Source organism: Medicago sativa, chromosome 3 (assembly GCF_051527215.1).
Source record: "Medicago sativa cultivar Bolivia chromosome 3, Bolivia_mono, whole genome shotgun sequence".
Lineage (NCBI taxonomy): Eukaryota > Viridiplantae > Streptophyta > Magnoliopsida > Fabales > Fabaceae > Medicago > Medicago sativa.
In genome coordinates this window covers 45,104,407-45,130,413 of record NC_140751.1, presented here as the reverse complement: position 1 = coordinate 45,130,413, position 26,007 = coordinate 45,104,407, and the positions used below count along the sequence as shown (strand labels likewise).

General features: G+C 34.7%; 1 protein-coding gene across 2 annotated transcripts; it reads left to right on the top strand.

The window, feature by feature from the left end:
* The first annotated feature begins 1,503 nt into the window (after positions 1-1,503).
* Positions 1,504-10,401, top strand: LOC146937669 (WD repeat-containing protein 26 homolog). Of its 2 annotated transcripts, XR_015031008.1 has the most exons (6): positions 1,504-1,634; positions 2,134-3,023; positions 7,591-7,692; positions 8,922-9,551; positions 9,874-9,947; positions 10,029-10,401. XR_015031008.1 is itself a non-coding variant. In XM_085751872.1 (5 exons), exons 2-5 carry the CDS (start codon positions 2,232-2,234, stop codon positions 10,248-10,250), a joined length of 1,746 nt encoding a protein of 581 aa, XP_085607998.1. In that variant the 5' UTR covers positions 1,504-1,634; positions 2,134-2,231; the 3' UTR covers positions 10,251-10,401. The 2 variants fall into 2 exon arrangements, 1 of the variants encoding a protein (XP_085607998.1); XM_085751872.1 differs by lacking the exon at positions 9,874-9,947.
* The last annotated feature ends 15,606 nt before the right edge of the window (positions 10,402-26,007 follow it).

Sequence of the window (26,007 nt, the reverse complement as noted above, 5' to 3'; positions counted from 1 at the left end):
TTTACTTTCAAATCACGAAGCTTGCTTTCATCTGCAAGCTTTCTTTGCTCCGGTGTTGCATTTGCAGGTGCAATTGTGACTCCATGTTCAATAAGATTCTAGTTTTATTTGGAACGAAGAAGATTTTCCAACAACATGGACCAATGATCGTAGAAACCATCAAATTTCGGTATTGCAGGTTGACGAAATGATGAGGATTTTGTCATAGTTGCAAGGTAGAAGATGAAGGAGGGTTGAAACCACTGTAACCGTTTCTGGCACCACCGTAACCAACTCTCTCTCTCTCTCTATCTCTCTCTCTCTCTCTCTCTCTCTCCAAACAAAACTGTAATTTTCTTTTGGGAGATTGAGACAAATCAGGGCCCTTTTAAACTCTTGATACCACTTGATAATTTGGCAAATGTCTCATTATTCTATTACTCAATGTACCTGGCTATATATAGTCATATTACAAAGCTTGCACAACAAGTAACATATTAACCTACTCCTTACAAAATCTAGGGTCTATAAAGCTCACTTCCCTATACTATTCTAGATGCAAGACCAGTAGAAGGGTTAGAACTGCAACCTCTTTTGACAAATGCAATCATCAGTCCGTCACAAAGATGGACGGGCCGCAAGCACCTACGTTGAAATCCACGCCTTGACCTTAATAAGCCATGAGATTGACATACCAACTAACGATAATGGACTTGATGGCATGAGAAAGAAAAAAAATGCGCGGACAAATTTCAACTGTAAATGGCTTTCATTTAGCTCCAGATACAACCCATCACACGAGTCCCTTAAATAATCCTCCATTATATAAATACTAGCTTTCAAGCATGGGGTCAAGTGTGATTAGTACTCACTACACAAAACTTATCGTCTCATACTCACTGACTTGAGCGTCGAAGCACATGTAGGTACACCATCTCCATTCGCTTAGAGAAAAAAAGGCCGATGGCGAAGAAGAAGAGGGAAGTGTCATCCACAGAGACCATTCAACACCATCAACCCCATGATCTCATGTCCGACATGATCAACAAGCAAGTCCATAGACACCATCAGGATCACATGATGAGCATACAAGCATACACCATTCGTCTTTCGATAACTATCTCTTAAGACAAGTAGCCAAACAGTGGATTTCGCAAAGGAAACCTCACACTCTAGACAATCATCAACTTGATCGTCTAAGTGATTGTAGACACACCAACATCCGTCTGTATAATCATTGCGTCTTCCGCATTATCGTCCATCTCAACGTTAATCTATGTCCACTTTAAATCAGAAGGTAATAAAAATTTTTATCAAGTAGTCTGATAGTTAAAAATTTTCCCCTTAAATAAATAAGTAGGGAATCCAAAATTTAACACAATGTTTATATCAACTAAGTTATGCTAACGTAGACAAATAAAGATAGAAAAGATGGAAAAGAAAAAGTAGAATTGAATAGAATAATTGATTAAACATTTCTCTATATATAAAACACATATCCACACCATCCAATCCCTTTCTCCTGCTTCGGTAACTGCGCATAGAAAAATCAGTTTCAGGCCAAAGAAAATAAGAAAGAAAGAAATTGGCGGTGCTCTACCACCGATCGCTCATCGGATTCCGGCGAACTTCAGATCGCTTTTCTTGCTTCTCCGGTAACTCCGTTGATCATTTGCACTTCCTGGATCTGCAGTTTTCGATTCTTATTCTTTTCTTTCGGTTATCAAGTTCAATTTCTGAGTATTATGTGGAAATGAAGTTCTGATTCTGTGTTATTTGATTATTTTTTGATGTAGTTAGGATTAAAGTTAAACATTTGTAATATGATTGATTGATAGTTTAAAGTTTAAATAATCTTTGCAATGACAGTGTATTTGATTATTTATATTTTATATAGTAAACCCCATACAAGTTTTGAAATGCTTTTTTGAGTTATAAGTTTAATGGAAGTGCAGTGACGGTGTAAACTAGTTTTACACCGTCATCGGATAAGCATAGATTATAACCGCTTTTTGAAAATAACTACCCAATTCACAATTCTAATTGGACGTCAATGTAAAACTAGTTTACCCTGACAGTGCATGTCCATTTTCTCTATATTATATGGTAATTGATTGTTTATTATTGATGTTCTTGTGATGATTTTTTTTGCAGAAATTTGTTCCTTCACTACTTTTGGAGGCATTTTGTTGTTGGTTGTTTTTTACTCTTTTACTGGAAAATTGTTATATATGGGCTGAGGCACATTTTTCATGGGAGGTGTGGAAGATGAAGAACCAGCTTTAAAACGAACGAAATTGTTGTGTAACGGATTAAACAGTCTCTCTAACGGTTCATCTTCTGTGGAGCGTGTTGTAGGATCTTCGAGTGAGTTGATGGCTCGGCCCCTATCATCTGAAGGGGACAACGAAGTTGTTGGTTCAAAAGGGATCATAAAAAAAGGGGAGTTTGTAAGGATAATCACAAAGGCATTGTATTCTCTTGGTTATAAAAAGACCGGGGAAAACCTAGAGGAGGAGTCTGGCATACCGTTGAATTCTTCTGTGGTAAATGTGTTTATGCAGCAGGTACTTGATGGTGATTGGGAGGAAAGTGTGTCCACATTGAATAAAATTGGTCTTGAAGATGAACGAATTGTTAGAGCCGCCTCATTTTTAATATTGGAGCAGAAATTTTTTGAGCTTCTCGATGGGGATAAGGTTATGGATGCATTGAAGACATTGAGGACTGAGATTACAGAACTTTGTGTTGATAGTGCTAGAATTCGTGAACTTTCTTCTTGCTTATTGTCACCATCCGACCAATGTGGTTCTTCTGGTCGAGATTTTATAAGGGCAAGGACTCGGTTGAAACTGCTGGAGGAACTACAAAAACTGATTCCCCCGACTGTAATGATACCTGAGAAGAGATTGGAACATCTAGTTGAACAAGCCCTAATTTTGCAACAAGATGCTTGCTCGTTTCACAACTCATTGGATAAGGAGATGTCATTATATTCAGATCATCACTGTGGAAAAACTCAGATACCATCTAGAACATTACAGGTTAGAAAATGATATGTTGAAAAGATGTGTTGAGGTTTATATTGATCTTTCTACTTAACTTTGCTGTAAATGTTTGCAAAATCTCCGTTGTTGACTTGGTAGTTGGTAGTGGCAAAATATTATTTTGGGAAAATTACACTCACCTCCCTTGAGGTTTATTAAAACGACACTAACATCCCCTCTAGTTTCAAAATTTACACTAACCTCCCTTAAGTTCTTATATAATAGACAAGCACATCCCTTGTTTGTTAACACCGTTAACTTTCCGTTAATTTCTTTAAAGAATTTTCCATTAATATTTAACGGATGTTCTTCAATATTGTTTTAGTTTTCCCCCTCTCCGATGATCCTGTTCATGTTCATTCTTCAACCGAAAGCTACTTTTGATATTTTCCTTTATATTGTTGAGGCTTTTCACCTGGCATTTTTTTTTGTCAAATTTCCCACTGCTAGTTGCGGCAGTTGGGGAAATTCCTGCCACAGTACCCAATTTATCCTTGGTAACCTTCTTTTGTGGTGTCTGTTTCTTGTTATGGGAAAAGATGTATCAGCTATTTGAACGTGGCCAGGCCAAGCCTCAATCTTTGCAGCATTTTATAAATTATGTAGCTGATATTTATCCTGTTTATGAACTCTTCCCTTTTTGTTTTCTTTTCTTTTGACAAAAGAATCCTCATTTGGATCAAAGGTTTCACCTACATAGTATAGCATCTTCATCATTGGCACTATCATACCATGTATGCGTTTCTAAATTCCGACTGTTCATTAAAAACAACTTTGTCCTTCAATGCATATTTTTAAGTGAATGACGATGAGATCAACAATGTGAACGATGGTGAGTGCCATGACATGAGCGATAACATCATAATAACAACGATGAGGAAGGACGAGTGAGGAAGATGGATCAATATGTGTGAAAATTAACGGAAAAGTAACGGTGTTAACAAGTAAGGGATGTTTTTGTATATTTCATGAAAACTCGGGGGAAGTTTGTGTAAGTTTTAAAACTAGAGGGGGTGTTGGTGTCATTTTCATAAACCTTAGGGGAGGTTAATGTAATTTTCCCTATTATTTTTATTGCTATCCTTTTGCAAGCTTTTAACTGTATGATAACTGCCAGTGATATGTATTGAATAATGGTTAAATTGTTCTCTGCTGCTTTCTGATTAGCTGACACAGTCAGCATTGTGGTAGCTGCTTAGTTTGCTAACTGTCAGCAGTCTATAAAAACCAATGTAACCTTCACATTGTTTAATGACATTCTGGAATATTTGTCTTCTTTTCATTTTCTTCATCTATAAAAACTCGACATAACCGTCCCATAAGAGCAGCTCAAAATGGTAAAAGGATGTAGGGACATTTGATATGCTGGGGCACGTGTTTGAACCCCCAATTCCCCACTTCTCAGCAAGTGATGTAGGTGAGTTTCGCTACTAGGCTCTTTAGAAACATAAAAGTAAAAGATGTAACGTTCACATTGTATAATGAAGTGAGAAGCCAAAACATTTGCAGTGCACCTTCTATTGCAGTTTAATTCATCAGTTTACTTTCCACTAGTGTTGTTTTTGTTACCTTGTTACATTTGATAGATGTACTAAATTTCTAAAGGATGTTTTGAAGTAATAGATTTTGTAAATATTTAATGCGGCAACTTGCAAATACCTGTAAATAATAAAAGACCAAACTTACTTATCTCTTGTCTGGTTGGTTATCTCCTCCTTTGAAGTCTCTTCTAGTTGTCTGTGGTTCTCAACCATATCCTTGGCTACATCATCCCCTGTTTCCATCTGTGCTTGTTGACTTCAGTACTTGTAAATATATATATGCTGTTGCTCTAATTGAAATAGTTCCCTGTCCCTGTTCTTTTTTTGTGTCACGATCATACACGTTATTGCCATAATTTATTCTACAACTTTAAGCCACTGCTTAAAGCAGAAGGCAACACTTCACGTGGGCCCAAACTCATGGATAATCTACATCAACCCTGAATGCTCAGGTTATAGTTTTGATGTGACAAGCATATTCTGTTGTCATCAGGGGAGTTCCATATGTGGTATCATCGTCACACTTGGTTCCGATATTCATGTCCACTTGATTTAGGCACATAACTCCAACCCAAATTTAATCACATGTTTCAGTCTGGCAATGGTTGCTGGTTTGAGTCCAATTGAGATAGAGATATATTTTAACAAACTTTTTGTAAACATTCCCTAATTAAATAACAAATTTTACTGAGAAAGCAGGCAAAAAGAACTCTAAGGGAAAGGTCTTAAAATTGAAGATCAAAAAGTATGATAAAGCATCAAAATAAGAGTTTCCAAACCATTCCCTAACTCCTTAATGTTGTGAGGGGATGACCATTTATTATTAGGGGTATGCTAGTAAATGTATTTTCTCTTTTCCACTTGACTATGATTCTTAATAAGTGTGAAAGTATGTATGTTTGCTTATAATTGAATCCAGAGAGTACATAAATAAATATTATCTTGTTTTCTAACTGGAGAAATGAATCCAGTGTGACACTAATGAACATTGAAGGCTTTTATTGGACCGGAGCTAGAGCTATCCAAAGCCGAACTCCATCCTTAATTAAAGGACATTATCAGCAATCAATCAAAATAGAAAACAAAAGACTTCCAAATCTGCTAATCGTTAACATATCAATATCTTAAAATAAAAAAATTTGAAGATACATTCAAACCATTAGAAGTATAGAAATGGACTAGAATTTGGTCAGTAGGAAAATGTTAGAAATTTATTGGTTAGAACTCCTTCAATGCCCTTCATCTTACCAACCAAGCTGCCAACTAGGGACATTTTTATTGATTACTAAGATGCAATTTTCTTTTGTGAACAACAAGATGCATGTCTCCTTAATTGGAATTGCAGTTTGGTTTATTCTTTATGATCTAATATATCTTTCAGATGTTAATTTTGAGTTCAATAGGAGGAAAAGAAGAAATATAACATATAAATAGAACATAGTGTTAGGATACTGGGTTTGGGCTAAGACCAACAAATGGGCGGAATAGAGAGGTTAGAGGAGATGGGCCGATGTGGCAGTTAGTTGGAAGAGGCAGTTGTTTACAGAGGGAGTGAGAGTGGAAGAAAAGATATGGAGTATCTTTTTAGTTAGAAACTGATGGGTTTGACAGAGATTGAATTGTCTCTTCTCAAGGAGCAATAGCTCTGGAGTTGCAAGAGTTTTTCAATTTTTAATACATTTAGTTTTCTAATCAATAATACAATATCTTTTACTCTTTGTTTTGGGTTGCTTTCAAGGATGAATAGTTACAAAAGAGTTGGACTGAACTAGATAATTGAGACATGTAAGATTTTAGAAGGAAAAAGGCATAAGATGGTCATAAAATTGTTTGCCCAGACTATGACGTGTAAGAGAATTCTAGATGAGTGGAGTATAATTTAATAGATACACATCACAAAAATTCAATTCGATTTTATGCTGGGAAAGCTTACTAACGAAGCAATATATTTGCTATGACTATTAGTTAATTTTATAGATTAAGGCTTGATTTTCTTTAATATAGTATTCTTTACCTTGGTCTTGGTTTGGGTATTCTTTCTGAAACAATGCCATGATGCCATGCTTTCTACAAATGATTTGGTTCTAGTTGGAGACAAGTTTCGAAAAAAATAGATGGGAAGTAAGAATTGTGGTCACAAGTTCTGGAAGCGTATGCTTCTATTTGAATAGAAGTAAAAAAAATAAAACATACATGGAGTGTGCATTTTATCGTAAGCACACAAATTGATAGGAAATGAAGGGAGATGTAAACCATAGAATACAAGCTGGCTGGATGAAATGTAGGTATGTTTTGGACTCATTGCTGGGTAGTGAAGAGTCAATACGATGTTACGCTTGATGTTGTAGAGAATAAATGTTATAATAGATTTGTGGATGGACACCTAGGAAGCCTTGATACTCCAAAAATGGAGAAGTACCCATGTTCCGCACGTATACATTTCTAATTGGAGGAGTATCCAATTTTTTTTATTCTTTAAATAATAAAATTTTGATATGATTCTAAATGGGTTAACATATGGTATTTTATATCCACCCTATCTCTAACGACTCGACCATTCTCCATCGATCAACCCTCTTCACCAATGCTTCTACAATGTGTTAAAACCTAGGATGGGACCGTGACATATTTTCTGCAATGGGAGCAAATTCAATTTTGTTTCTAATAATTGTAGTTATAATCATGTTATGTTTTGTGCAACCGCTAATCCATCATGACATTCTCATCTGTGACATTGATCTTGTCGGGTTTTCGCACTTTATAATCAGATCAATGCAGCATTGCAGATCTAATCGTTTTGCAGTAAAATTTCATTTAAACTGTAATTGTATTTTTCTATCAAGATCATTGTAGTGTAAGTTTTTTGATTGTTAGATTTGTGTATGCTCTATATGGTATGCTTTGATTGATGTTAAACACGGAACATTTGACATGTTTAACCATGACAATCCTTCATTTCTTTCTATAGCATGAGAAGTATATTCGTTCTAATGCTATTTTATTATTCATCAAATATCTGACAGATATTAGATGCCCATGACGATGAAGTATGGTTTGTACAATTTTCACATGATGGGAAATATTTAGCCACAGCATCAAATGATCGAACTGCAATCATTTGGGAGGTAATACCTAATGATGAAATATATGCTTGTTATCTTTTAAACATCAGATCCTAAATGCAGTGACCAATTGTAAGTTGTTATTCATATATCCCAAATTGATGTAATACATGTTCTCTTCTACAGTTACGTAGGATATCTGCATCTGTTATCAATAGCATAATCCCTGGTCCAACATTGTTCAATTCTATGTTACTTTGGTGTAGTTCATGTTTTATTGAAAAATAGTAAAAGACCATAACCCACTTCATGTGTTCAAAATCAATAAATTATCTCATATAAGATCCAAGTTTGGGTTGTTAAATTAAGTGTAGTCTAAAGTCATGTCCCTGTTGCATCTTATTTGTGTTTTCCACTTTGTGTGTATATACACTTAATTTAATTCATAAATTTAAGGTTAAATAGAAATGTTTTAATCATCCCGGTGATGATGCCATGCAAACTATCAATAACAAAGAAGATGATCAACACTGCTCTTAATTTTTTCATTTGACACATTAAGCTTCAGCTTGTCACGAACAAATCTAACCTAATAGTGGCAAATATTGATACTTAGCAAAGCAAAGAACTCGGCAATAATAGTAGGAAGGAGACCAGTAGATCAAATACAAGTTAAATGAGAGCAAAAGACAACTAAGCTCTCAATTAAATTTTAGCCGGAAAAAAGTGGAATTGAACAATGGACTAGAAAATGATTAGTCTAAAATAAAGACAGAAAAAGATCACTGGTGATGGAATCTGGCTGCTGGATAGTGCATGAGAATGGAGACAGCAGCAAGACTTCACTGGAGTTGTTGGATCTGGGGATTTTTTATTTTTAATTTTTACTTTATTTGGAATGGAAAATGTTAGAATATGTTGTGGGTGGGGATAGAATACACAACCACCTTATCGCTTCATTCATTAACTTCCCCACCCAACCACCAAGCCAACCTTATATTCCCTGGATATGCCCTCCATTACTCGCTGAGACCTTTTGATAGTTATTATGTTTTACCTCTACAAGTTGCTGTTTTGACGTATAGTTTAGCCACAAAGTATGCCACAAAGTATCTACCATAACTTGACTGGGTGATGTGCTCATAAGAGTAAAGTATTTTTTTCGTGTTTGATGCATGTTTGTTGCATCTTGCTCCCGTAAATATTGATCAGCTTACACATAGACACAAAATGTTACTTAATGCTATGATGTTGGGTTTCACATATTTTGTTATTTGGCCTTCCTTCTATAGGTAGACACAGATGGTGGACTATCTATGAAGCATAAATTATGTGGTCACCAGAAATCTGTTTCATCTGTTTCCTGGAGTCCTAATGGCCAAGAGCTTCTTACATGTGGAGTGGAGGAAGCTGTTAGGCGTTGGGATGTCAGTACGGGTAAATGCCTGCAAGTTTATGAAAAGAATGGTTCTGGCCTGATCTCCTGTGCATGGTTTCCTTGTGGAAAGTATATACTTTCTGGCCTCGGTGACAAAAGCATTTGCATGTGGGAATTAGACGGGAAAGAAGTTGAGTCTTGGAAAGGACAGAAAACCCTCAAGATTTCTGATTTGGAAATAACAGGTGACGGGGAACATATTCTTAGTATTTCTAAAGAAAATGCAATACTGCTCTTCAATAAAGAAACGAAGGTTGAGAGATTTATTGAAGAGGATCAGACTATAACATCATTCTCTTTGTCAAAAGATAGCAGATTCTTGTTGGTTAATCTTCTGAACCAGGAAATACATCTTTGGAATATAGAAGGAGATCTTAAGCTTGTTGGGAAATATAAAAGTCATAGACGCTCCCGGTTTGTTATTAGATCTTGCTTTGGAGGGCTTAAGCAATCGTTTATTGCTAGTGGAAGTGAGGATTCACAGGTATTACTCTAATTGGTTGTCTATGAAAGACATCATGTTATTTTTGCTTTTGAGGTTGCCTTTAATATAGTCAACAGACAAGTGAAATACCATTTTGGTCCATGAATTGTAGGGGCGTTCTCAAATTAGTCTCTGAATTAATGAAATTGACCAAAATGTTATGGAACGTGGTCGTTGTCGGCTGTTTTAGCTACACAGAATCTTTTGGGTAGTATTGAGTTTTAGCTCTATGAGGACTAACGCGATTAGTAATTTTTTAGAGAGTAGTTTGATTTTGAATATTAAACCATAAGGACTAATTTGAAATATTTGCACACGGAAGACGGTATCTGGAGGCTAAAATGACCAAGAATTTATAATTTTCAAAGATGTTTCGTCAATTTTCTAACTTTTGAGGTATCAACTTGTGAGTATCCTACAATTTCTATAAATTCTATTGTGCAACCATTTAGTTTATTGGATTTCCATGTTTGCTAGGTTTACATATGGCACAGAAGCTCAGGGGACTTGGTAGATGCGTTGCCCGGTCATTCTGGAGCCGTTAACTGTGTGAGCTGGAATCCAGCTAACCCCCACATGTTGGCCTCAGCAAGCGATGACCGGACAGTCCGGATATGGGGCTTAAAGTGTCTGGATGCGAAGTACTCAAATGCCTACAGCAATGGCAACGGTCATCACTGCAATTGTAGGGGAACTTAGATGAAGAAAAACTATTTCATTTTCCATTTTTATCATTGCTATTGTGTAAATAAATACCTTTACTGTCCTTACAAGTTACAAGTAGACACTCATTTTCCATTTTGATCATGACTTTTTAGCAGTCTCAAAATAACCTTTATGGTTCATTTAAGCGTTTTGGTTTGTCTTATTGCCTTGAATTTGATTAATTGATTCTCAAGTGATTAATGGACTTGCGGGATAAACAAATTTTTCAAGAACCAACAACAGAATGCAAAAACCCGTATTTCCATGGTGTCCATGCGATAGCATGTGCCTGCAAGAGTTAGGCTAATGCACAGTTGGAGTACAGTAAACAAACCAAGTAACAACAACCAAACGTTATCTCATTAAGTGAGGTCGACTATTTGGATAAAACGACGCAATAATGTTCCATCACAACCCGTATTTCTAACAAACTCATTAATCTCAAGATCTTTCTTAATAAAATTCTCTTATGTTTTTTAGGGCTTTATCTTCCTCTAGTGGTTTGACTATCATCCATCAGATCTACTCTTCTTATTATAGAATTCACAAGTATTTCCCTACATGTCCAAATAACCAAGCACTTGAACAAATACATAGTCAATCCTCGATAGTGGTACGTAGCGGCTGACCTCAAAAGTGGGATAGTACATAGGGGGATGACTGCTACTATTTGATCATTTCTAGACAAATTACATGAATAATACTATAAAGTATAAAAAATCATATATTTAATATAAAATTAAATATAACACTCAACTAATTTAATTTAATTCATCAAAATTAAGCATAATGGTGATAGCAGATTAATAAAATTAAACACACTAGTAGATGAAAGAAGAATCTTAGTATTCAACAATCATCATTTGATTCAATAATCCATCATGTAAAAACTTAAATCCACCATTCTACACAGATGAACAAAGAAAAGAAAGAAGAGGAACGGATAGAACGAGAGGAAGAAGAGAGAAAAAAATGAACAGAGGAACCAAAGGAACATAGAAAAATGAGGAAGAAGAAACAATGGATCGCGATCGGTGACAACTCTGCAGAGTGATAAGATTTTGGATATGAAAGGAGGAAGAAAAGAGAAAGTAATTGAATCTACAATTTACAAAGTATTTTGCGGTGCACAAGAAGAGAGAAAGTCCAAAAGTTTCTAGGGTTTAAGGAAAATAAAGTTATACTTGTAGCTCAAGGTTATAGTCAGCAAGAGGATACAGATTGCATTGAAACCTTTGCACCTGTTGCTTGATTAGAAGAAATTAGTTTATTATTATCATATCTTGTTAATCATGACATCCTTTTATATCAAATGGATGTTAAGAGTGTATTCCTAAGTGGTGTCGTATCTGAAAAAGTATATGTCTACAATCACATTGAAGATTTAAAACATCCAGAGTATGTTTTTAAACTAAAAAAGTCACTACATGGTTTGAAGCAAGCTCCCAGAGCTTGGTATGATAGAATAAGTAGTTACTTTCTTATAGAAAATGATTTCAAAAGAAGTTAAGTTGACATTACTCTTTTCAAAAAGACTCTAAAGAATGATATCTTAATTGTTCAGATATATGTTGATGATATCATTTTTGGTTCTATTGATGCTACTATTTGCAAAAAAAAAAAAAAATCAAAGATGATGCAAACAAAGTTTGAAATGAGTACGATGGTTTGTACAATTCCTATAAGGTTTTGGTGATAACAAAGTATTAAAGAACAATTGGGTATGTTAATATATGTTCAAGTGTGCAAGACCATAGATTAAAATTTAACAAAGTCTGAACATTTATAAAGAGCATCGGAAGCACAAGAGAAACTTAAAGACTGTGGTAGAAGATCTGAAGGAAGGTCAACCAGAAGTCAACACCTTGGATCAGAAGAAAGGATGCTACTCAGATGTTGAAGACTCTCATCAGACTCTGAAGATCAACAGACTCGGAAGACCTCATCAGACTTGAAGGAACTCCAGACTCAAAAGATCTTGAGGGACCCAGACTCCGCGTAAGATTTTTCCTCTTATAAAGTTGTCTCTATCGGAGTATCCTAGTACAATTTGTCTTCTTCTGATCACGTGTAGAAACAAACAAAGAACTTCAACGACAAAGAGAATGAACGGATAATTCCAGTTTCCGCAAAGGAATTTCAATTAATCAATCAACGAACTATCCATATCAGGCAAAGGGCAAACATTCTTGATTTAAAGCTTCTCAATGACTCATAATACGCTGGCATTTGTTCTCCAACGTCTTTCAAATCCATGCCTATATAAGGAGTTGAAGACTTAAAGAATAACGACAAGACTCTACTATTTTTACTGTGCCATTATTCTGCCAAAATCAAATAGCACAAAGAATGTAACACCATGAACTCTAAAAGCAATAAATTACGCTAATGATACGAGCATATCAAGAATCTAGATGTTACTTCGTCAATAAATCACCAAGCATGCATAAATAACAGTTTTCTCAGAACATCGCAGCGGAATAAAACATCATTATATCAACATTTAAATAAATCATCTCAATAGTCAACCATAATATAATAAGTCTCCAGGTAGCCATGTCATCATACAACTCATGTCAACATTAATACATAGTCTCAAAAATCTCTAACAGACAAAATAAAGATAAACATCAAAGACTGACCTCTAATCAGAGCCCTAAAGTCTAAGACACCAAAAACAGTAAACGAGGTAGCTCCGAGATATCCACAAACAACTCACCAAAGCAAAGCAAATTATTCCTACACACCATCTACCAATCCATACGAATAAGGAAGGCGGTCAACCAAACGATCACTAGGGGTTAGTTCATAATTCACAATTAAACATAATCAAACATAAGCTTTCAAGGATTTCATGCATAACACATATACATACTCAACATTCCTAGAATACTACCATCACATATATATTATCCTCAGTTCAACATCAATCATGTGATCATACTTCTATCATAACACATCAAGAATATTCATACCTTAAATCATCATCAAGATAAGAATTACTCACCTTATTCCTCATTTAGCATAATTAAGTCAAAAAATACAATTCACCATTTCAAAGGTATAAACAAGGAAATTATCGTCACCAAAGAGATCACCCAATCACATCCATATAATTCACACTTTATTATTTTCACCAAAATAAACATCATCAATTAGATTTTTATCCTCTTGTTTTTATTTTTACACTTTGTCATTTTCGTACTCTGATTTGAATTTTGATATGTATTAAACAATTTACTACTTTTGAATGATAATTCTCAGTTTCTTTTATTAATTATGTTTTGTTGATGATAAAAGGGGGACTACTCAAAATGTTAAATCAAGTTTTGGTTCTGAAAGATCAAGATCAAGATTCTGAAGCAAGGGAGAAGCTCAAGACTTGGAATAAGATCTGAAGAAAGTTCAACCAAGAAGTCAATTGTTGGATCATAAGAGGAATTTCATTCATAAGTGTAACACCCTGTTTCCCCAACATAAAAATTTCATAAAATAAATCAGAGTTTCTCAACACAAACGGAATGTCACATTTCTTTTCATCAAAATCATAAACTGAATAAATAAATATTTATCCTTCAAAATCCAACAACGTAATTATTTTAAAACTTCACAACGGAATAATTCAACATCTTAAATAATCTTTGGCACAAGGGCCTCAACATAAAATCTCATTAAATCTTAGTTCAACAATAATTTTTGAAAACTTCTAAAATAATACGTAAGGAACAGAAAGCAACAATAAAATTTCCTTCCCGTTACGTATCAGAGCACCTAAGACACACACTTGTGAGGAGTCCACTCACGACCGCTACTAGTCTTGGTTACCTGCAAGTTACTCATACGAAGAGCAACATTTTCAAGCGGAAGGGGTGAGATTTCACAAACAACAATATTAAGCATATAATTCATCAATTACATTTAACAACATAAACATCATCATAAACAACTTCATATTAATCATCGACATCAACTTCATAATCAATCATCAACATCAACTTCATAATCAACTTCGTATTTTAATCTTTAACAACTTGACGACTTTGACTCGACTATGCAACTTCAACTCGACTATGCAACTCTTAACATCTTAAATCATCATGACAATGCAAATGCATGTGGTACCAATCAGGGCATCAAGCCCCCAACATATTTGAGCGTAAAAAGGCTCCAGGGCATCAAGCCCCCAACATATTTGAGCAAAAGTTCCTGGGCATCAAGCCCCCAACATATTTGAGAGTAAAAAGGCTCCAGGGCATCAAGCCCCAACGTATTTGAGCAAAAGCTCCAGGGCATCAAGCCCTCAACTTTGAATGAGTATGCATGGACTCAACATCTTACATCTTAAACATCTTGAACATCATGAACATCTTATATGACTCCAATAATTTGGACGACATCTTACAACTTTACAACTTAGACAGACATTTACAACTTTATGACATTAATGGTCAACAACAGCAAAACAACAACATATGCAGCAAATAACAGCTCTTATACATCATATAATCATTAAAGAATGAATCGCATCGACATAATCATCATAAGTAATACTTAAGGTGCATATTTAACAACTTCTCATTACTATTAATATTAATCATCTTAATTCAGGTCTTCGGGACAGCTTCTAACATCATCAATAATTTTCATTCCTACCCCAAGGTCGTCTCATGACTACACGTGCGAAAGGTTCGCAAGGCAACAATTCAAGGCAGCCTACCACTAGTTAGACTCATCACATCATAGGTTAAATACTCATAAACACCTTAATTGAACTCATAGTACACAAACATTGAAGTTTGGAGACAATCCATAAGTTTTGGTTTAACTTAGAAATAGTTATGCTGAATTTTCATAAAGTTTTACTGAGACCCACTTGGAGTATTTTCATCATAACTCAAAATCTAAAAATCATTTTTGAGCCAAACCAAGACCATTAAAAAGCTAACACAATTATCTAAAACTTTCATGTTTACACCGAAGGCAAATTCAAAACAGAAAAGGGTGAAAAATGGGAATGTTTTCCAGATTGGCCTGACAGAAAATCGGTGGCCGAGTTTGACAAATCGGGGGCCGATTTTTGCAGAACTAAAACTGGAAATTCAGATCAGAAATTGGTGGCCGATTTTGACAATTCGGTGGCCAATTTTGGGCTTCTCAGCAGTTCAAAAATCAGTTTAACAATGCGTTTTTCACTTAAGAATTACTCTTAAAACCCAATTTTCATCAACCCAAATTCCAAAATTGACAGAAAACTCTACCTATGATTATTCTATGAACTGAACACCAACTGGACATGAATTTGATAGACTCCTATTCAACTAACAACCTATAACGACTTCAAACCCTAATTCTCAAATTTTCACAAACTCAACCTACAACATGTTAAATCTAATTATCAGAATTACAGACTTAATAATACTGAATGTTAGTCTCACCCTTACGTTAGATTGATTGATTGCGAGGATTCTACAGACTTCTCTTCTCTGACTCTTCTCTTCTCTAGGTTTCTCCTCTTTCTCTAGGTTTCTCCTCTTTCTCCAAAACAGTTTTGCACATAATATAATTTTCTAACTCTAGCTCTCCTTTTTATATAAACATTAACCTATTTTTTCCTCTTAATTCCAATTTTGTACCAAAGCCTCATTATTCTAAATAATTATATTTTTCCACTAAATATATTTCTCCACTAAATAATAAAATAGGGGCTACTAATAAATATTAACACACAACAAAAATATCACTTATCAAATATATTAATTAATTTATAAAAGAAAAGACTCTAAACTCAAACAAATAAATAAGTAATAAAATAGGGTGTTACAATAAGCACCTGAAGGTCAAAATCATCTCAAGTGGAGCCTCTAAGGACACGCAGAATCTGAAGACTTTAACCGGTTTTGTCGTCTTTTGAAGGAAGGTTGCTATTAGACTCTGAATAGTACAGTTTGTCACCTTCTGACCACGTGCAGATACAAACAAAGAAGCTGGTTGCTAGTGGCATAAGGTATTATTTGGATTTACTTACTTACGTTGACTAAGATCAAGTTTAGGTGTATTATTAAAGGCATTGCATTATTCTGACAAAAATAGATTCTATTTCACCATTCATGCACCCTATTAAGTTCCAACAGAAGGCTCGCAGCCTCGCCTTCATGCACTTTCATCATACTCATGGACCAAGTTGTCTGAGTCATCGAAAAAACTGACTTGATGGACTCTGACAATGGCTCTAAATCCAATCTTATTATGCTGCTGGAATGGCATGAAATCCACGTTGCAAGTCAAATAGCCTGGTGACGGTTTGGTCCAAAAAGACATCTAAAACCGAGTTGTCATGCTGATTTTGCAGAGTTTGTTTATGCCTAACTCCATTTGCGCATGACAGTGGCATCTTGCATGAAAATTTGACTAGCATCCTCATTTTTATTTTCCAATGGTGCTCATTTATTACTTACCATATACTCCAAAGGCACATCTAGAATCGACTTTGTTCTGTTACAAAAAGTTGTATGTGAAGGTTGAGAAAAACCATACTGAAATCTACCAAATCGGACAACAGTGGCATAAGTCTCAGCCATAAATCGAGCTTCCCCCGGACCTTTTTGTACACAAGGCATGTTAGCATGAGATGGCAGTAAGTTTCTTCTTCAGAAGTGCATCTAACACATGTTGAGGGACATTTCTGCACTCTCCATAGAAATGAATTGATTTTTGGAAGGATCGGAGGTTCCACAACAGATTCAATTCTCATGGGACAAAAATATTAGCTACAACAAATACCACTTATGTACCTTGCCTTGTTCTCTTCCATATAAAGTTAAACATAATATCAAAACAAATCAGTATTTGTGAAGGCAAAAAAAACACCAATACAAACAATAAGTTATGGAACAAAATACACATATGTTCTGGACCGATCAGAAGACCAACCGCACGCCGACACGTGGCCGGACTTACACAGCCTTAAGACTCCGCACTAAAGGGAGCACACCACCTTGCGTGCACTGTACCACATGGGAGTGAGCCTTCGCGCAAGGATCATCCCACACGTGTCCTGCTCTGTCCCTAGTCACACGTCGGATAACCCGGAGACGATTATAGCCAACGCGCGCCTATATAAGAGTGAACTTGCTTCACCCTCAAGGTACACATCACTTTTCACATCGCTTCTTACACACTCTTTCTCAGTTTCATTACTGACTTGAGCGTCGGAGTGCTAACGTGCCTGCGGAAACTTTCGTTCCACCGCGAAGACTCATTGCTGCCGTGCCGGAAGCCGTTACCGTCACACCGGAGCATTATCTACCGTTGTTGCCACTCATCCGTTCTCACCTGACAGATCAACATATATGAAATGAGAATAAAACAACCACACCTTCACTCATTTTCGTTTAACGGTCTCATTTTATTTTGAATATATTTTTAATCTTCATAAAATACCCTCCTGTCAACTTAAACATCTAATTAATTTTTCTCTGATATTCTACATATTTGATGTTTTCAATTTTAGTCATCAAATATTTGTTTCCAACCACATTCCAAACACAAGTTAAATTAGCAACATCAAAACATAAACTACACACACCATTATAAAACAAAACATAATCTAATTATGGCAAGCAACATTTAAAGGAGCAATGCATTGAGCAGTAGCATAGCATCAATAAAGGCTTAAGCTTCATGAAATTATTGTTAAAGTATGACTCATACACAAAACACTAAAGAAGTCAAGGGTACAGTTTAGGGGTAATACTGTAAATTGAATTGTAGTAATAGTACTATATATATATATATATATATTGCTTGTAACACTGGAACCCTAATTATCACATGAATACAAGTTTAACTATAGCTACACTATCTTCGCAGAGGTAGGCACCATTGACTGAACTGTGTTAACAAAGATTGTGCGTTCATTGCCTTTAATTTTCGTTTCTTATTAATCTTTTGTTACTAGTTGTCGTTCTAACACTTATATTTCATCGACAATAAATACCGTATATCTTCGATAAACATAAGAAATCAACTAATCTTATTGAGACAGAGATAGAGAAAGGTAAATAGAAACAGTGACCATGATCCATACCTTTGAAGTAGCAATGAACGTCACAAGAAGGGGTTTTTTGAATTGTGACCCTTTTTAAAATGATTCCTGAAACTTTAAAGTATGTTTTATATACTCAAGAAAATTCTTGGTTAATATTAGTTCAACAGATAAATAATCATTTTATGTTTAAAGGACCAAAATGTTCTGGAGATAGATAATATAAGCAGAATAAGAAAAAATGATATGAAGCTGAATTATAAAGTTAATTTTAGAAGGGACCAGAATGTTCTGGAGAAATATAAAGAATGAATGATAAAACAATATTATAGACTGAATTAAACCTTAGATAAATATTATGCGGTTGTTTTATCTTGGACCAAAATGTTCTGGAGGCAGTTTAATTAATTAACAAAGTAAGAGTTATTGTTGAGATTAATTAGGACCAAAATGTTCTGGAGATAAGTAAATATAGATACGTGTGATTGTGTGTGTATATTGTGTAAAAAATAAAAGAGAGAGAAAGAAGAATAACACAGGAGAGTTATCCTAGTTCACCAAATCCGACTACTTCCAGTCCCCACACTTCGTGTGAGATTATCCACTGTAGTATTCAGCTAGTAGAAACTTCTAACTAGCACTATAAGGTCTTGATCACACCAGATCAGTCCGTTACACCCTGTATTATCAACTTCAGCAGGTTTCTCACTTCTTTCTCAAACTATTAAGCCCAATAGACTTGAGATCTAGTTTACACTTTGTAGGATGATGATTTGGATCGATGTCTCGAACAAAAGAAACTTTTACAAACACAAACTCAAAAAGTTATCTCAAACAAAAGAGATAAAGAAAACAAATATAGTGAAAGATTATTGAGTTTGCTTTGTGATTGTTGAAAGATGATTGAAGAGATTGATAGCTTTTCTTGCTTTGAGAAAGATATATGCTTTGTATTTTAAACTCTTGGTTTTAGACTTGTAAGCCTTCTTCTATTTATAGAGACTTGGAAACTTGTTTCCCACTTCAAAAATTCAGTTGGCCTTCCTTTAATTCAAATGTAGTTTTGCGCTCCAAAACTTAACTAGAGGGAAAACATGTTAATTTGCACTTGAAGAGTGTTCTTGAGATTGTTCAGAATGATCTTGAAAATTCCAGCTTGCACAAAAGAGAGTAACACGTATCCTGCTTTGCTTCCACTTGTGGTTTGTGCTAAATAGCTAGCTTGAAGTGACTTGATGATGTCACATTGTGAAATCATGTACTTGTAATTCTTGGATGCTTGCATGAGAGTAGATCTTTTTCTTTTAATGGGTCGATATACATCTTAAGGCCCATAAATAAATATTCTTCAAAGGCAAGTCATATGATCTTTTCTTTCTTTATTTGGTGAGACCATTTCTCATAATAACTTAATGATAGTCATGCATAAATTTTTCCAACATAAAGTCCACTTTTGTCCTTATTACGTGAATGACATTTTGATGAGAATATAGTTGTAACTTGAGAGCATTCTTATGAAACAATTTCTCACAAAAATAATTAGTAAATAACAAGATGAATTATTTTAAATATGTTTATAATTCTTAAAACAATTAAAAGATATTTTGCTTCAACATTCTCCCCTTTTTGAGGATGACAAGCATTTTAAAATATGCATTTGATTTTTTGAAAATAAGTCTTATGGTAATTACTCCCCCTTAATTAATGCATACAAAAATTCTTTTTGTTTTAATTGACTTTTAAAAGACAATGATTTCATTATTAACTCCCCCTCAATAATAGCATTTAATGTCTTTAAATGAGAATTGAGGTTTTGATATTCTTATGAGTCAGAGTGCCATATTCATTTGATTTAGCACTTTATTCATATATCACATTATAGAGCATATTACTTATTTTTGAAATATGTTTCATAATATAACCAACGTAGTAGTAATGTATGATGACATAAAAGTTATGGTAACAAGTCTTCTTAGTAAACGCAAACTGCCATATAACAGTGGTAATGCACATTAAGACAATATAGCAGCTAGCTAGTAATATAGCAATAGTGATAAACATGGCTGCGGTACTTATAACTTAACAGCAGTACATATAAATATAACAGAAGAAGCTGCAGTACACATAAACCTACCAGCAGTAGCAGCACATAACATAGCATCAGTACATATATTAAGTTATAATCAAAATAAGACTGCACCAGCAGTGTCAGCAAAATAAGAGAAATATGCAATTTTTTTTTCTCTTCTTCTCCCCCTTTTTCACCGCAAAAAGGACAGGCAACTACTCTTTGGGAGAAGAGGCAGTGGGTGCAGTTGGAGAGGACGCATCTGACGAAGATGAGATGTCCAGAACATCCAGATTGAACATGGGAGGCTGAAAGGGGATTTCAGTTGGTGGAGGCAAATTTAAACAAATGCAGCTTGATTAAAAAACTTGCTTATATCATCAGGTTTAAACAAGGCAGAAAGATCGGTTTTTGGTGGAGAAATAAAGAGATGTGAAAATTTTGTTACCTAGCTTGTTTTAACCGATTTTGAAGCAAAGCTTTGTAATACATTAGTGGCTTGAACCATAGAAGAGGCCTGAGTCTGGAAATTTGATAACAAGACACCATGTTCCTCGAAAACTGGAGAGCGAATTTGATCAGCATGAACACTGATGAGTCATTATTTAGCTAGTTTTTATATATTATTTAGTTTCATTTTATTTAGATTTGGTTTTATTTTATTTTAATATTGTTTCCTTTTTGAGCTATTTTACTTCAATTGCATATTTTTATATTTCAGGAATGAATATTGGATGGAAGGAGCCTTGGAGCAAAAGAAAGGAGTCTGGAGCTGATTTGGAGCGAAAATACAAAAGATTCGGGAACAAAAATATATTCCCCCAAGTCAGAAGCTTGGCATGGCCCGTGCCAACATGTGGCACGGCCGTGCCACCTCCCTGAAGGCCTTTTGCTGCTTTTGCTTAGGGCCCAAGCTACTCTGTTTTAAGTTTTACCGAATAGCCCTTGTAGTTGCTTAGATTTTAAGTCGATTGTAAACTATAAATAGAGTAGCCTCCCATCACAAATATTCATCTTTATTTCTTGGGATTCAATAGTGACAATTGTTTTCTTAATAAAGTTCTCCTTTTTATTTCTTTACTTTCTTGCAAATTATTTTATGCTTTCTCTATTCTTCTATATGTCTACAATGAACATGAGCGAGTAGACTTCTTTGTCTTGGGATTGTTGGATAAGTCTAATGACGTAATCAAGATCAAACCAAGCCATTAAACCTTAATTTTATGTAACCCTAATCTCTAATCTAGATTCACCGTTATAACATGAATTAACCATTATCAAACTGTAGAAGCGAAGGTGGAGGGTTTGATAATTGTTAATCCATTATTCCAAATATCAATTCATAAAACGAAAGTGGAGTTTTGATATTCGAACAAGTGAATCTAGACAAGGATTGCGAAACATGAAAATAGTCTAGCAAACCTTGAGACACATAAAGTTTCGAGCTTCAAGGATTCCAAAGGCAATCACCCATGAAAATAGGTGTGGTTGTTGGAGGAACACACTCACTGAGACCGAAAGGAGATGTGATAGGCCAAAGAGAAACTTGTGTTTAGAAATTAGGACTAACGTGAAATTATAAGTTTAAGGGTTTGTTTGTAAAGGATTCGTCATTACGATGAAACCAATAATCCCAAGGCTCTCTTTTTATTATTATTATTATTTACTTTTACTCAACTAAACCTCTCACTTTATAATCTTTCTTCTCCTCTAATCATTCTCTAAAAGTTAGTTAAATTGAACTCCCTAGCGGAACAATACTCTCTTTTACTACTACTTTGATAGATCGTGCACTTGCGGTTTGGCCTATCAAACACCCTCATTACTCTTTCTTTTCTTTGAAACATCTCCAGCAAGAACTACAGTCTTATTCTTCATATGCTTTGTGTTCTTGGGACCAAATTTTTTTGCTTCAAGCACTGAGTGTTCATCTTCTAATGGTACCATAAGTTCCCTAAAAATTTTGAATAGCAACATTCCATAGGGTACACAACTTTGCTTATTAGAAGTTTGGACAGTGGTGATCATGTTGTGTATGAGTGTAAAAGGGAGATTTATTCTCTCACCAAACAGCAAATGATAGATATCATTTTTAGTGACAATGTCAAAGCTGCCTTTTCTAGGAAAGATGTTATACTGACTCGTGATCTTAAGCATCTTTGGATGGTATTGAAGATTTGATGAGATAAACTCTGTAGTGTTTGGTTCAAAATGATTATTGTAAATAAAATCCATGTCTATTCCTAGCTTTTCATTCCAGTCATCATTGTACAGACACGGTCCATCAGTGGGGAGATTTAAAAATTTCCCGAGGATTTCAAGAGTTAGATAAATTTCCACATCCTTAATTTTGGAAACAATGAGGGATTTTTCAGGGAATACCTTGGCTTGAGAGAAAAATGCCTGAACAAGCTTTGGAAAATATATTTCCCTAATCTATTGAAATTTTGTCCAACCTAGGGCATCTTTGAATTTTCGTAGCTCAATCTCCTCTCTTTCCAATGCCTCAAAATCAAAGTACCTGCCAGGAACAACTGGACGTCTTGACCACTTTTCTTTGAAGATTTTGTAAAGATTATCATCCATTAGAGGGATGCGATCCATTTTTGAAACAGACAGTTTTCCAATAGTATTCCTTTGACCTGTTGGAGGAGTTTTTTCTGGAGTGGATATCGATACCTCAGCTTTTCCCTTTCCTTTATCCTGTTTGGATGGAGCACTTTGTGGTCGGTTTTGAAAGTTTCCTTTTTTGAAGGAGATTTTGAAGGAGCCTTTTTAGGAGGTATTGTGAAAACAGATTTGGAGGCCGTTTTTGATGGGTTTTTATCGTGAGACGAATCTTCCTCAGAGTCGGATATTTCATAGACAGTGTTGTCGATGATTGGATGTTTTTTAGTACCAAATCCAGAGATTAATCTCTGAGATCTTCTAGTCCTGAGGTTTTGAAAGGATTTAGCTTTCCTTGTTGTTGGTTTCACTTTAGTCTTAGAAGGTTTAGATTGAGTAGTTCTAACAAAGTTAGGGTTAGGTTTGGGTTGAAAATTTTTGAGATGTGGAGGAACCTGAGAGAGATTTGGAGCTTCAGTTTGAAAAAGAGGGTGAAGAATCATGACCAGAGGATGAAAGTACTTAGGATCAATTTCTTGATCAAGAGCATGAGAGGTTATTTCATCTAGGTTTACAAGAGCTGGAGAATGATCTAGAGATTGTTTGGGTGGGTGTTTTGAAGAAGTTTCTGGAGTTTCCTCAATGAAGGATGAAGGAGGAGTTAGTAAGGGTAATGAAGATGATGAAGAAGGAGAGTTCGGTTTTGGTGGTGGAGAGGGTGGCGACGGCGAGCGTGTTGGTGGCGAGGAGGAGGGTGAAGTGTTTTTATGAAGAGTGGCTTTGGATCCTTTACCCTTTGTTCTAGCCATTGTTGATGGTGTTTGAGGGTGTTCTGAATTTTTTCAAAAGAGGGAGAGTTGTTGTTTATAGAGGAAGGTGAAAGAACTGTTTCTTCACTTCATTTAGAGAAAGAGAGAACTGTAATAGAGAGATAGAAAAGAGGAAGGATTGATTTGATTGATAGTGGTAATTTTTGTGATGGGTGGTTTTTCAAGGTTAATGATGATTCTTATTAATTAGCTGTATTTAAAATAGGTAAATGTGTAGACCAAAGAGAGTTTTATCTTTCTTAATTTGAATTTCAAAATAAAACATTAATACACACATAATTAAGGAAACGTGAGAGGCAAGTTTAAAGACATGGATTTTTAGAATTTTTTGAGATTGATCTGAAGAATATTCACGGTTTTTTTTAACTATATGCAATTTATTTTTTATAAAATTGAACCGATCTTCAACTAAAGGTTTAGTAAAAATGTCAGCCAGTTGATTTTCAGTGTCAACAAAAATTAATTCAATTTCCTTTTTATTATCATGATCTCTAATAAAATGATGTTTAATCTCAATATGTTTTGATCTTGAATGCTGGATAGAATTTTTCGATAAATTGATTGCACTTGTATTATCACAAAATATGGGAATATTTTCGTACCTTATTGAGAAATCCTCAAGTTGATTTTTTTACCCATAATACCTGGGAACAACAGTTGGCAACTGATACATATTCAGCTTCAGTAGTTGACAGAGCGATAGTATTTGGCTTTCTGCATGACCAACTGATTAGAGCATTCCGGAGAAACTGACATGTTCCACTGGTACTTTTTCTTTCAATTTTGTTTCTAGCATAGTCACCGTCACAGTAAGCTATACCAAATTCCAAGATCAGTTGTACCAACTAGATATCTGAAAATTCTTTTTACTGCAATTAAATGAGATTCTCTTGGAAAAGTTTGAAAACGTGCACATAATCTAACAGCAAAAACAATGTCGGGTCTACTGGCAGTTAAGTACAGCAGAGATCCAATCATACCTCTGTATTCTTTTTCAGAAATAATTTTCCTGTTTTCATCTTTGTCCATACTTGTAGATGGATGCATGGGAATTGCCATTATTTTGGCTTCATTCATTTTATATTTTTTGAGAAGATCTCTAATATATTTTTCTTGACAAATAAATATTCCATTTGATTCTTGTTTAATTTGTAAAACCAAGAAAAAATCTTAATACTCCCATCATACTCATTTCAAATTCATTTTGCATGAGTAAGGAAAATTCTTCACACATTTTTTCATTTGTTGATCCAAAAATAATATCATCATCATATATTTGGACAATTAAAAAGTTTGATTTATCATCTTTTCTAAAAAGTGTTGTGTCAATTTTTCCTGTAGAAAAATTATTTTTGAGTAAAAATGTACTTAATCTTTCATACCAAGCTCGTGGAGCTTGTTTTAGACCATACTGTGCTTTTGTAAATTTAAACACATGATTAGGTTTGGTACAGTTTTCAAAACCTGGTGGCTGGTGCACATAAACTTCTTCATTTAAGAATTCGTTTAAAAAGGCACTTTTAACATCTATTTGAAAAAGTTTAATATTTTTATGAGATGCATATGCAAGAAGAATACGTATTGCTTCTAACTTTGCTATCGGAGCAAATGTTTCATCATAGTCAATACCTTCGTTTTGATTATACCCTTCTGCAACTAATCTGGATTTATTTCTGATAAGTTTTCCTTTTTCATCTAATTTTTTTCTAAAAACCCATATGGTTCCAATTATAGATTGATTTTGAGGTTTTGAAACAAGATTCCATACCTCATTTCTTTCAAACTGAGAAAGTTCTTCTTCCATGGCTTTTACCCATGATTCTTCACACATAGGTTTATGAATATTTTTGGTTCAATATGTGAGATCATAGCCATGTTTTTATCACTATCTTTGAAGGATAATCTCATCCTAATTCCATCAAATGTATTTCCAATGATTTGTTCTAGAGGATGATCACCAACAATCTTCCAACTTTTTGGAGGAGTTTGGGATGAAGAGGATATATTTGTATTACTTACAATTTCTTGATTTTTCACAATATCCTCATCATCTTCCTTGTTGGTAATTTGATTTTTCAAGTTATAGATTCTATAACCTTTAGAATTTGTTTCATAACCTAATAAGATTCCTTTGTCTGATTTTAAATCAAATTTTCCTAGATTTTCTTTATCATTTAAAATATAACAAAAACAACCAAAAAT

What these genes read in the sequence shown, in the direction of transcription:
- LOC146937669 (XM_085751872.1), top strand. Translation starts at nt 2,232, where the DNA reads ATGGGAGGTGTGGAAGATGAAGAACCAGCTTTAAAACGAACGAAATTG. An exon ending in GAACTGCAATCATTTGGGAG is followed by an intron (nt 7,693 to 8,921) that starts GTAATACCTAAT and finishes TTCCTTCTATAG; the next exon opens with GTAGACACAGATGGTGGACT. An exon ending in GTGGAAGTGAGGATTCACAG is followed by an intron (nt 9,552 to 10,028) that starts GTATTACTCTAA and finishes CATGTTTGCTAG; the next exon opens with GTTTACATATGGCACAGAAG.